Here is a 12,932-nt window from a genome sequence, read left to right as displayed (position 1 = left end):
AGAAGATTACAATTGGTGGAATCATGCCATATTCAGACTATATAATGTTAAACAAGGTTGGAATGTGAAGCAATGAAATGGGGTATCAGTCTACTCAGTGACACCCACAGAACACAACTGTATATCGGATATTGCTATTCGCCAAAAAAATGTAATATCGGTGCATCACTATTATTTACATAAGTATTCGGACCCTTTGCTATGAGACTCGCAATTGAACTCAGGTGCATTCTGTTTCCATTGATCATCCTTGAGATGTTTCTACAACTTGGAGTCCACCTGTGGTAAATTCAATTAATTGGACGATTTGGAAAGGCACACACCCGTGTATATAAGGTCCCAGAGTTGACAGTGCATGTCAGAGCAAAAATCAAGCCACAAGGTTGAAGGAATTGCCTGTAGAGCTCCAAGACAGGATTGTGTCGAGGCACAGATCTGGGGAAGGGTACCAAAACATTTCTGCAGTGTTGAAGGTCCCCAAGAACACAGTGGCCGCCATCATTCTTAAATGGAAGAAGTTTGGAACCACCAAGACTGTTCCTAGAGCTGGCAGATGGAAGCCACTCCTCAGTAAAAGACATATGACAGTCCGCTTGGAGTTTGCCAAAAGGCACCTAAAGGACTCTCAGACCATGAGAAACAAGATTATCTGGTCTGATGAAAGATTGAACTCTTTGGCCTGAATGCCAAGTGTCACGTCTGGAATAAACCAAAAACCATTCCTATGGTGAAGCATTGGTGGGAGCATCATGCTGTGGGGATGTTTTTCAGAAGCAGGGACTGGGAGACACGTCAGGATTGAGGCAAAGATGAACAGAGCAGAGAGATCCTTGATAAAAAACCTGGTCCAGAGAGCTCAGGACCTCAAGACAGGGGTGAATGTTCACCTTCCAACAGAACAACGACCCTAAGCACACAGCCAAGACAACGCAGGAGTGGCTTTGGGACAAGGCTCCTTGAGTGGCCCAGCCAGAGACCAGACTTGAACCCGATCCAACATCTCTGGAAAGACCTGAAAATAGCTGTGCAGCAATGCTTCCCATCCAACCTGACGGCTTGAGAGGATCTGCAGAGAAGAATGGGAGAAACTCCCCAAATACAGGTGTTTCAATCTTGTAGGGTCACACCCAAGAAGACTCGACGCTGTAATCGCTGCCAAAGGTGCTTTAACAAAGTACTGAGTAAAGAGTCTGAATACTTACGTAAATGTGATAAAGGTATTATAAATGTACAACATTTTCTAAAGACCTGTTTTTGCTTTGTCATTATGGGGTAATGTGTGTAGATTGATGAGTGGAAAATAACTTTCATCCCTGTTAGAATAAGGTTGAAACAAAACATGTAAAAAGGTCAAGGGGTCTGAATACCTTCCGAATGCACCGTAGATACCATTGACTGCCGGTGTACCTCTGAGCAAGGCACTTCACCCCCTACAACTGCTCAAGTGGTGCTGCACTGCAGCTGACCCATAGCTTTCAGGCCCTTAGTGTGTGTCGGGTTGTGAGCATAAAGCCATCTGTTCTCTGCAAGTTCATGGACAATAAAGTACATCTCTCTCACTTAGTCAAAAAAGAAAAATACAAGCCAGTGTTCCACATAACTGAGGTAGCTGTGCCTGTCTTTGTCTACCTCTGTGGAATTCTGAATGGTGGCTTGGCAGAGGTTTTTCTATAACAACCTAACATGAGCAGACAGGGATTTCAACAAGAAAAACAGGTTGCCGATTGGGACAGTGTCTTCCTGCCCACCCAAAACCAACAGGTGGTGCCATAGCCCTTCAGCATACCCGCCCTTTTCTCTCGCCAGACAATGAATAAACAGTTACACAATAAAGAAATCTGCATTGTGGTCAATTCTGAACTGGCCTAGGGGCAAAAAGTTAATCTAGACTGCTATTCACCAGCATTATGCAGCCAGATAGCCCTTTTGTGTGGGGGGGTTAACTCACTGCTATGGTGAATGAATCCCTTCTTTACAAATATCTAATACGGCATGAAATGAACATTCACTGGGGTTTCTGCTGCACAAGTGAAATATTTAGGCTCTAATAGGTTGACCTACAATAAAGGAGAGCACCAACTGGATGGCTGTGTGCTGTCCGACCCCAAGTTATATTGGCCCCACATACAGCTACTTGTGCGTGTGATCCTTACCAAGTATGTGATGACATCATAGCCTTCTTCCTTCAACCACACCAAGATACAGGAGGTGTCCAGTCCTCCGCTGTAGGCCAGAACCACTGTGCCTTTCGACATGATGACGGCAGGTCAAAGGGGGCTGTTGTGTCTGGGGGCAAAAAAATACAAGGAAAATACAGACTTTTTCCATATAGAAAATTAATTAGAGTAATACAATTACGGAAATCTCCAATCATCTTCTATTCTGAATACTGGCGTATTCGTGAGGCTGTGACTGGATGCAGGGTGGAAAATGGATGGATGTAAATGGATGGATGATGACATCCATCCATTTCCCTGAAAGAATATCGTTATAGAAACTAGTAGCAATCTCCAATCGCATTACAAAGACTACGGTTACAAACACCAATAAACATTTCATGGAGTTGCAGGTTCCAAAGGTTTGCGCTCAATAAATGCACACATGTAAACCACGCATGTTATACTATTAAGTATTCTACTGTTATTCAACACCTGTTGTTAAGAAGCATGTGGCAAATAACATTAGCTTATTAGCTACCTAGTTGGCTGGCTAGCTAACACGCTTCACTGAAATACCAACTGTTGCATTCGAATCAGTAGTTAGTTAGCTACCATGGACTCAATAATCAGCAGCAATCACGCACGATGTGGACGTTATCCCGGCTGATGTTTTGATAGCATTTAGTAGTATTTAAAATATAGGTGACGCCATTTTACAATGATATATGTATTTACCGTTCTAAAAGCTTGACAGGGCGAAATGAAGTCTTCTCTCCAGTCCAGTCACCACGATGAACGGAATGCTTGTGCAAATGTATAGGGCAGTGGGCAAGATTTTGTATACAGCTGCAGCCTTTCACTAATAGTATCGCCATCTACTGGCCGTGGTTTATCTCTACCACATACTGTAAATGTTAACTCCTTTCTTTCCTCAATCCCTTTCCTTTCCTCCTTTCCGCTCTCCTGGCGGTTGTTAACCCCTACCACATACAAGTGAACAACCTCATTTTATTTCCTAGATTCCTTTCTGCATTTCTTTGCTCCCTTTCCTAGCTCCTTTTATTTTCTTCCTTTCCTGTCTACTGGTTGTGGTTAATTCCTACCACATACATGTGAACTCCTTTTCTTTCCTAGATTCCTTTCCTCACTCCCTTTCATTTAATATCCAAGCTCCCTTTCTTATCCTCCTTTACTAGCTTCATTTCATAATTTCCTTTCATTCCCTACCTCCCTTCCTCATGTCCTTCCTAGCTTATTTATTTAGTGGAGAAAAAAATTAAGGAAACAAGGATAGTTGGAAATGATCTAGGAAAGGAGATAAGGAAAGTGAGATAGGGATGGAGTAGAGGAAAGGGTGGTAGGGAAGGAAAGGAAGCTAGGAAAGGAAAAGTTCACATGCATGTGGGAGGGATTAACCACACCCAGTAGTGGAAAGGAAGTTAGGAAAAGAGGAAAGGAAGCAAGGAAAGGATGAAAGAAATATAGGAAAGTAGGAGTTCACATGTATGTGGTAAGGATTAACCACAGCCAGATGATGGCAATAGTATTGGTTTTAGGTTTTAGTGACAGGTTAGTTTTACTCACAGGCTGCAGCAGGGCCACAGTAATTTCAAAATTCGGGAACACCAACAGCCAATCAAAACTCGACTACCTTTGGAGGGGGTGTATGGAATGGGTGTGATGAGTCAGAAAATCTGCTGTCTCAGCCACTGCCTGTCACAAAGGGAGCACCCCAAGGCTCAATCCTAGACCCCACGCTCTTCTCAATTTACATCAACAACATATCTCAAGCAGTAGGAAGCTCTCATCCATTTATATGCAGGTGATACAGTTTCATACTCAGCTGGCCCCTCCCCGGATTTTGTGTTAAATGCTCACAACACGGCTTTCTTTGTGTCCAACAAGCTTTCTCTACCCTTAACCTTTTTCTGAACAACTCCAAAACAAAGGTCATGTGGAACACCCCTCTCCCCACAGGTGTGATTACTACCTCTGAGGGTTTAGAGCTTGAGGTAGTCACCTCATACAAGTACTTGGGAGTATGGCTAGACGGTACACTGTCTTTCTCTCAGCACATATCAAAGCTGCAGGCTAAAGTAAAAACCTAGACTTGGTTTCCTCTATCGTAATCGCTCCTCTTTCACCCCAGCTGCCAAACTAACCCTGATTCAGATGACCATACTATCCATGCTAGATTACGGAGATGTAATTTATAGATTGGTGGGTAAGGGTGCTCTAGAGCCATCAGATTTGCCACCAATGCTCCTTATAGGACACATCACTGCCCTCTATACTCCTCTGTGTTACGTTCCCCAGTTTGTGTTGTAGTTTGTGTATTTGCATGTGTTTATTTCAGGAAATGGCTTCCTGAAATCCCTCAAGCAGCTGATTGGTCGACTCTATGGTTAATTGGAGAGCTGACCCCGCCCCCTCGTCAAGACACAGCTGTCTCCAGTTACACATTCATTCTGAAGCTATATAAAAGCCAGTGTTCTGTTCAGGAAGTTCATTGCTGGGAGGTCATTGTAGAGACATTGAATGTGATAGAGAATCATTGCTGAGAGAGGAGGCTGATGGCTGTGGAAAATTTACTATGTTAGTGGTTGGTAGCAGTTGGTATGTTCCGTGAGTTTGTTGCTCAGATAGAGCTTATTTGATGTCCTTTGTTTCTTAGTTTGTTTGAGAAATTATTTGTTCTCCTGTTTCATTTGTTCCCAGGGGGGAAGGCACCTAGGGAGTGCTTAGGCAAGATAAACCCGTAGTATATTCACTGTCTAGGCACAATAGGTAAGACAGGGGACCACCCCCTGTATTTTGGTTAGGGCACCAGGTGGTGCTAAATTAGGTAAGTATTGGTCAGGCAGGTAAGATAGGGAGAGAGAGGGGGGGGGATTTGAGATTTACTTGATTTGCTTTGGTTCCGTCCAGCCCATTTTCCCCATATTACCGTGTAAAGGACTAAAGTCCTTGTAAACGGTACCACATTCTGTCTGTTATCCTTACTCGCACCTACAGTCCATACCTTTTTCACTTCACGGAGAGTTGAGTAGTCGCAGGGTGTTGCGTTCCCTCTTCATAGAGGCGTGCGTAACACTCTGTAAACTGGTCATCTTTGTATACCTGTCGCAAGACCCACTGGTTGATGCTTATTTATAAAACCCTCTTAGGCCTCACTCCCCCCTATCTGAGATATCTACTGCAGCCCTCATCCTCAACATACAACACCGTTCTGACGGTCACATTATATTAAAGGTCCCCAAAGCACACACATCCCTGGGTCGCTCGTCTTTTCAGTTCGTTGCAGCTAGCGACTGGAAAAAGCTGCAACAATCACTCAAACACTCATTCATTGACACTTACTGACAGCTGTGGCTGCTTTGTTGTCTCTACCTTCTAACCCTTTGTGCTGTTGTCTGTGCCCAATGATTTGATCCATGTTTTGTGTCGCTACCATGTTATCATGCAGTGTTGTCATGTGTTGCTGTCTTGTCGTGATGTGTGTTTTGTCCTATATATATTTTTTAAATCCCAGCCCCTGTCCCTGCAGGAGGCCTTTGCCTTTTTGGTAGGCCATCCCTGTAAATAAGAATGTGTTCTTAACTGACTTACCTAGTCAAATAAGTCAGAAGGGGAAGACTGACCCCTGGTTGTGAGTTTAGCCAAAGATTAATACAGCAAGAATGATTTTAAAAAAACTATAAAAATACCCATTTTGAGATCAAGCAGATGCTTTTTTGTAATTTTCAATGAACTCAGAAAAACAATTAAATACTATATAAACTTCTGAAAATCAATAAACTCAAGATGTTTATTTCCTTATACAGTATAAAGCAAAAACACTGAACAAAGGAAAAAGTCAGGGTGATTGACTCTTCAGTTCTGCTTGCTTCTTTAGATTGAGGAATATGGCGTTTCACAAATGTCAAACTCCCACTACGGCCCTGTTAAAATACAGTTACTAGTTAGGCATTTGCCCTAGATGTAAAGAACAAAGTGCCCAAAAAGAGTCCTGGTGCTAACAATTGTTTCAATATTCAATCAAGCACAACTCCAACCATTTTGAATAGTAGTATACAATGCACACATCCCCCACAACTAATCTCCATATGCAATCCATGAGTCACAGCCATGGGACTGGATGTGTGTAAGGATGAGGCCTGAGACTTCTGAAAAGCAGGGAAGATGGCAACCTACAGAGTGAGGGAGAATCGTATTGTATTCAGTGCCAGAGGTCTCAGTATTGATATGAGCAAGTCACAGATGGTCCAACAAGCAGGAAAAGATTGGCGCCTTCCTTGGCCAGCAAACTGATACAAGTGCTCACCACTGTTTTTCAGGTATTCACAAAAAACTTTCTTTCTGAAAGGTTATGATAACATCCATAAATACATTGTGATATTCATACCTCTCCAACACAGAACCAATTTTTTTTTTTCATCCACCCATCACTCATGAATTAGTTACTTTGCACTTTGACAGTTTATTCAAAATCTGACTTTTTCCTTGCCACCAAAATAAAGGGGACATAAATAGGTGTATAAAATCATCCAGTACCGACCATATTGACCTCATAAAAACAAACAGCAGCTGGAAAACAAAATGTGAAAAAAGAAAAGGAGGGGACAGAACGGTGGAGGGAGAGGTTGCTGTGGATGGTCAGAAAAATGACGAGTACCCTGGGGGTCCTTGTGTGTCCTGGGGTCAGTGGTGTTTGTGCATCTCCCTCTCCCTACCACTCCTTCTTCTTCTCGTCCATGGACACCCCGCCGGGCCCCAGTGCTACGACTAACAGCAGCCCTCCGATGACGGACGTGGTCTGGAAGAAATCGTACTTGAGGAAGTCATGCATAGGCTTGTAGGCGGGCACCGTCCAAAAGGCGTTGAAGTAGACGTTGATGGCCAGCAGCCATATTACCAGGGTCAGGGCGGCCAGCTTGGTCTTGAAGCCAATGGCCACCAGGATGATGAGAGCCGTGCCCACCATGTTCTGGAGGATCTGGGGGAGTGGAGAGGGACACATGGGTCAGGAGTCAGACTGAACCACCAATAATACAGTACAACCATTGCAACGGATCCTGTCTAATGGAATGCAGCACTTAGGCCGTCAAATTTCTAAATACCATACAATACAAAAATGATTGCTTATAATCTTAACAAAAACTATCAACACCCCACATGCATCAAAGCCAGGACCGAGAGACTGAAAAACAGCTTCTCAGACTGTTAAATAGCCATCACTAGCTAGCTACCACCCAGTTACTCAACCCTACACCTTTGAGGCTGCTGCCATATATACATAGACATGGAATCACTGGTAACTTTAATAATATTTACATACTGTACTGCTTTACTCATCTCATATACTGTATTCTATTCTACTGTGTTTTAGTCAATGCCACTCCGACATTGCTCATCCTAATATATATTTCTTAATTTATATATTTCTTAATTCCATTATTTTTCTTTAGATGTGTATATTGTTGTGAACTGTTAGATAATACTGCACTGTCGGATTTAGGAACCCAAGCATTTCGCTACACCGGGAATAACATCTGCTAAATATGTGTATGTGACCAATAGAATTTGATTTGACACAAACTCAGCTTGATCTCCACATATGTCCATGAGAAAATGCATTACACAGCTTATTCTCCTCCGGCTTTAGTCCCTGCTGAGTGGTACCATAGAGGCAGGGTGGTGGCCTACTCACCGAGAAGAAGCTGGGGTCAAAGTGCAGCAGGGTCATGAACATGAGCACCAACAGGACTCTCCCTCCCAGCTGCATGTACTGCTTCGGTGAGCTCTCCCCCATGGAGGGGACGCCAGCGAACATGCTCTTCCCTTCTGAGCGCGACTCCGCTAGTAACAGCAGGAGTCCACCGCCAAGAGCAAGGTTCCTGATAGAGGAATGGGGGGGAGAGAGACATTGTGTAGGAGAGGGGAAATAAGACCAATACTTAGTTCAACGCAGTGCTGCAGTACTCGAGTCTGACTCGAGTCCAGATTTTCATGACTAGTGACTCGCCTTCTTGTGACTTGTATTTGCACTTGGACAGGATAGGCTACTATGATAAGCAGAATATTAGCAGCACTGGATGTGCTCAGCAGCGAGGGTTCTGTTCTCTCGCAGTGGGAAGGACTCGCCACACGCAGCCTACATCAGCTGGTGAGCTGCAGGAGCGCAAGCGATGATTGTGGGAAGGCAGACTCCACTCCGATCATTGGCTACACATCATGCAAGTGACTCTCTTGCTTCCCCGTAACCACCAGTCACCAGTCTACTATTTAGCTTTGCCTGGTTAAGAAACACAAATTGCTTTACAAAATTGAAAACACTAGTATTGAGTTGAATAGTAAAACTGTTTGTCTCTCTCTGGCCTTGATCGTAAAACTGTTTGTCTCTCTCTGGCCTTGAGTATAGAAAAGTAGCCCATCTTTGAACGTGTTGCCTCGTCATACCCTTCAACTGTCCCCCTTCATCCCATAGCCACATTCTGATAAGCCTCCCTTCAGTTTTCATTTTGCAAGAAAAAAATTCTACACTATCAGTGGGCAATTAAAAGAAAAGTAGCTGAAAGCCTGACTTACCATAAATGTATGTAGTAAATAAGTAGTGAAACAAGTCCCGAGTAGAACTTGTGAGCTAGTGGTGAATAGTTTAAAAAAATTATGAGAGAGTGGTCAAATGGTGGCTACTAGACACAATTGAATAAGTCCTATTATAAATTGATGGCCTCGTGACTCGACCATTGGTGACTTGGACTTCAGCCAAAGGGGTTAATGACTCGACTCTGACTTGTGCATAGGGGACTTGTGACTCAACCTCAAGGTTTAGTGACTCAACTACAACACTGGTTCAATGTATGGGGGGTATAGAATTAGAGGGACAGACAGACAGTGGAAAACGTACCTATGGTTTAAAGACACTTAAACAACTAATATAATTGGTCATGTACAAGAGACTAAAGTGAATTGCATATTTTCAATTTAATAAGTAAAAATATTATTCATCAACTTATTGGAAGAGACCTACCTCATCAGAAATTTTATATCCCATAAAATACTGTATGCAACCGTCTGGAAAAAACAAGTAAAAGAAATTCATCATGAAATATTACATAGCCCGAAATTCATGAACATAGCCAGTGTCCGGGTTGTCAGCCATTTGAAATGTCAGCACAAAATCACAGAAAGGTGCATGAAATGCAATGCCAATAGATGTGATATTTCCTCACCTGTAGAGCTATGACTCCAAATAATCCAAAGCAGGCATACTGTACAAAATTTCTACTGAGGATAAGGACACAGCCACCTGTTGCAGTGAAAAAAAAAAAGAGAGACAGAAGGTTAGGATTGTAGAAACTCATTCAATTGAACCACACAACTGTACCCCATCTTCCCCAAAAAGGGTGGCATTCCCACTTAATACAACTCCTGTATCTTTCCCCAGCTTTCAAAGACAGCATGGGGTCATCACTCTAAAGTCTTAGGCCCACACCACACTAACCACTCAAATGAGTCGATAGTTAATGAATGATCACATCATGGGGCTTGGGAACGAACCCAGATTAACTTTCTTCTGAACCGTTTTTTTCTTCAATCCATACATTGGACCCTATCTGGATCCATGCAGATTGCTGTTTGCTTACATTGATGACACTAACAGGCTAATGATCCCAGCCTTGCTCACCAAGCTGTCCTGTGAGGTTGAGCAGCACAAAGCAGGTGGCCAGGAAGTAGCCACAGCCCCACGTCGCCTCGATGTAGTCCTTTTGCTCGTTCCACTGGAACCACATACGGATGCCGTCCTCCAGGAAGGTGCTGATTAGACACAGCCGAGCCAGGTGAGGCAGGTACTGCTTCGTCAACCGCAAGAACTGGGAGAGAGAGGGGAAAGGGACATTTAGGCCAACATCTGACATACAGTACAATGACATTTCAGCAGACACTAGCATTGACAGTGAAAGAGTGAATGAGGACCTTTAAATAAATCTACTGAAAATCTACAGGAGATTACATGAAAGGTCCTTCCAGAAGAAATTTGGGAGAAGAGACACAGAGTAGGCCAACTGGTAGCATTTCAGCAGGGAAAAAGGTAATATATTTTTTAACTCCCCTTTTCTCCCCAATTTCGATCTTGTCTCATCGCTGCAACTCCCCAACGGACTCAGGAGGCGAAGGTCGAGCCATGCGTCCTATGAAACATGACCCGTCAAACCGCGCTTCTTAACACCAGCCCGCTTAACCCAGACGCACAATGTGTCGGAGGAAACACTGTTCACCTGAAGACCGAGGTCAGCCTGCAGGTGCCTGGCCCGCCACAAGGAGTCGCTAGAGCGCAATGAGCCAAGTAAAGACCCCCCCCGGCCAAACCCTCCCTTAACGTGGAGCCAATTGTGCGCTGGCCTATGGGACTCCCAATCACAGCCGGTTGTGATAAAGCCCGGGATTGAACCCGGGTCTGTAGTGACACCTCTAGTACTGCGATGCATTGCCTTAGTCCGCTTCGCCACTCGGGAGGCCCTAGAAGATGGTATATTTAATGACAAGTTGGACCAATACAGGCTTTCAGAAAAGCACCCTGCTTTGTGTCAGTCTCAAAGTACTACATACTAGGTTAGAAACATCTGCAAATACCGCAAGGCTCTCCAGAGGGTGGTGCAGTCTGCACAACGCATCACCGGGGGCAAACTACCTGCCCTCCAGGACACCTACAGCACCCGAGGCCAAAAAGATCAAGGACAATCACCCGAGCCACTGCCTGTTCACTCCGCTTACAATCCAGAAGGCGAGGTCAGTACAGGTACATCAAAGCTGTGACCGAGAGACTGAAAAACAGCTTCTATCTCAAGGCTATCAGACATCAGAAGCAAAGAGAGGCAGCTGCCTAAATAGACTTGAAATCATGGGCCACTGTAATAAATTATTCAATAGTCACTTTAATAATGCCACTTTAATAATGTTTACATCTCTTGCATTACTCATCTCATATTTTATTTCATACCGTGTGTGAAATCAATCCCTGCTCACTTAGTTAAACTTGAACAAAGACCAACTGCCCTACATTCAATAAATCTCCATATGTTGGCTTCCCTCCAATACTTTGGAACGGATCATTGTCTACCTACTAAAGTACACCAGAAGAACAGTAACCATCTCACAACACCTCCCACCATACAGTACACATCAGCACTGCCTGTTTTGAGGTGGCCTATCACAGTTCAACAACTCCCACACGTCATTCATAGAGCACACGAATGGGAGGGCCTAGCAGGCAATCAGAGAGGACCGAAAAGGTGCTGCAAAAGCCTCAGTCGAGTAGCCTACATTAGATCAGAACGGCTTGCTTACAGCTTATTAGTGAGGAATTTTCAGCACTGTCTTGTTAAAATGTGCCTTTAAAATGTAGGACAGGCCTGTCTTAAGACATGTTTCAAGGCTCAGCAATTTAAGAGGTGAAATTTCCAGACTATGCTATTTTACAGCATTGCTAAAATGTCAACGGGGTGAACTAAATATTTGGTATCAGCTGGGGATTATTGAAAAGTGTTCAATAAAGTAGCAGGACGATGTTACACCTTTACTTAATGTCTGTCCGGAGAGTATGGAAACTGGGCAAACAGAAAAGTTCACATGGATAGTGGAAGGCTATAGGAGAGGAAATAGCTCAGGTCTTTCCTATCGACTGAAATACAGCACGATTTGACTTCCAGTCCAATCTTCAACCTGGGTAACAGCTCTGTAACCTGAACTATGGCTCTTGACACAGTCCCCTTATAGATCCGAATTCCAAGGGGATTGCAATTTCATCCACGGGGCAAAAAGCTCGACTTACCAAAGGGGCATACAATAATTTAACATTTTCTGCCTCTGTCTTGTACATTACACAACACTTCTATTGTGTTCTTACACACACTTCATAAGAGTTGAGTGTGGTGTCTCTGTGGGGAGTGAATTTGCATAGACAGTCAACTTTAGTGTGTTACTGTGTGGCTAGCTGAAAGTTCTTAACTCCACAACTCCATTGAGAATGAGATGTGAAATAGTACGGTAGCAGACGGTACCGTTAGCTAGCTACATATCGTGGAGTTGAGAATTCTAAGCGACTGTGTGGCCAGAGTTGCATCATTAACTAGTTAACCGGGAATTATGAATCATTGTTTCCAAGTACACTGGCTCGAGAGCTTGCATGTGATCTATCCAAATGAAAGTAGCTAGGGAAAGCACGGGAATAATATGTGCAGTTGTATTCTGCTGCAGTAATTAGCTACCTAACGCGTAGGATAATTGGCAAGCTAGGTCTTCCTAAAGTTATCTAGCAAATAATACGTGTAGCTAGCTAATTGCGCAAGTAATATTAGCTAGCTAACAAGATAAATGAATAACCCACTCGGGCAGCTGTGGCTACCTAGCTAGAACCCGCTGTTCCTCTGAATCGGTCTGAAAAGTTAGCAACCTAGCTAGCTAACAACTAACTTTAGCCTGTGAAACAACGAAGTTAGCTACCTGGTCCGCCACATCTTCGGCTCGACTCATAAGCTCCTCCTGCCCCATGTCTAAAGAAACTGAGGCTTAGTGCTTTAAGTCAATAAACTATTAATTAGCTAATACAGAAATCTTCTGCCTCCGATATTTACTTCAGCAAGTCTTGCCGGTCTCAATGAAGAGAAGGCCGCCTCTGCCCCACAATGCTTCACGTTGCTACGATAGCCCCCGGAGCTGCTCTACCGACTGCTGTGTGCCACGTACACTGATCCAGGGGGTTTGTCGTCA

General features: G+C 43.8%; 2 protein-coding genes across 2 annotated transcripts in view; both read right to left on the bottom strand.

Moving 5' to 3' along the window:
• The window catches only part of ass1 (argininosuccinate synthase 1), a 29,314-nt gene extending 26,306 nt beyond the window's left edge, over nt 1-3,008 (bottom strand). Inside the window, exons 1-2 of the mRNA XM_064972102.1 lie at nt 2,895-3,008; nt 2,154-2,286 (exon numbers count right to left, since the gene is read on the bottom strand). Coding sequence (XP_064828174.1) covers nt 2,154-2,255 — 102 coding nt within the window. The 5' untranslated portion in view covers nt 2,256-2,286; nt 2,895-3,008. The remainder of the gene's footprint in view (nt 1-2,153; nt 2,287-2,894) is intronic.
• A 2,945-nt stretch (nt 3,009-5,953) lies between these two features.
• surf4 (surfeit 4) lies at nt 5,954-12,898 on the bottom strand. The gene is made up of 6 exons (XM_064972097.1): nt 12,666-12,898; nt 9,850-10,036; nt 9,395-9,471; nt 9,193-9,236; nt 7,870-8,056; nt 5,954-7,155 (listed from the first exon to the last, which is right to left on the bottom strand). Exons 1-6 carry the CDS (start codon nt 12,711-12,713, stop codon nt 6,889-6,891), a joined length of 810 nt encoding a protein of 269 aa, XP_064828169.1. The 5' UTR covers nt 12,714-12,898; the 3' UTR covers nt 5,954-6,888.
• Nucleotides 12,899-12,932: the final 34 nt, after the last annotated feature.

This window comes from Oncorhynchus masou, chromosome 8 (assembly GCF_036934945.1).
Source record: "Oncorhynchus masou masou isolate Uvic2021 chromosome 8, UVic_Omas_1.1, whole genome shotgun sequence".
NCBI classification, from domain to species: Eukaryota; Metazoa; Chordata; class Actinopteri; order Salmoniformes; family Salmonidae; genus Oncorhynchus; species Oncorhynchus masou.
Note: the sequence above shows the minus strand (reverse complement) of the source record. Positions and strands in the feature narration are given on the sequence as shown.

Excerpts from the sequence above, each read along its gene's own strand:
- surf4 (XM_064972097.1), bottom strand. The coding sequence starts at position 12,713 with ATGGGGCAGGAGGAGCTTATGAGTCGAGCCGAAGATGTGGCGGACCAG. Across the intron at positions 9,472-9,849 it reads CAACCTCACAGGACAGCTTG|GTGGCTGTGTCCTTATCCTC; the intron begins GTGAGCAAGGCT and ends TCACTGCAACAG. Across the intron at positions 9,237-9,394 it reads TTGGAGTCATAGCTCTACAG|ACGGTTGCATACAGTATTTT; the intron begins GTGAGGAAATAT and ends TGTTTTTTCCAG.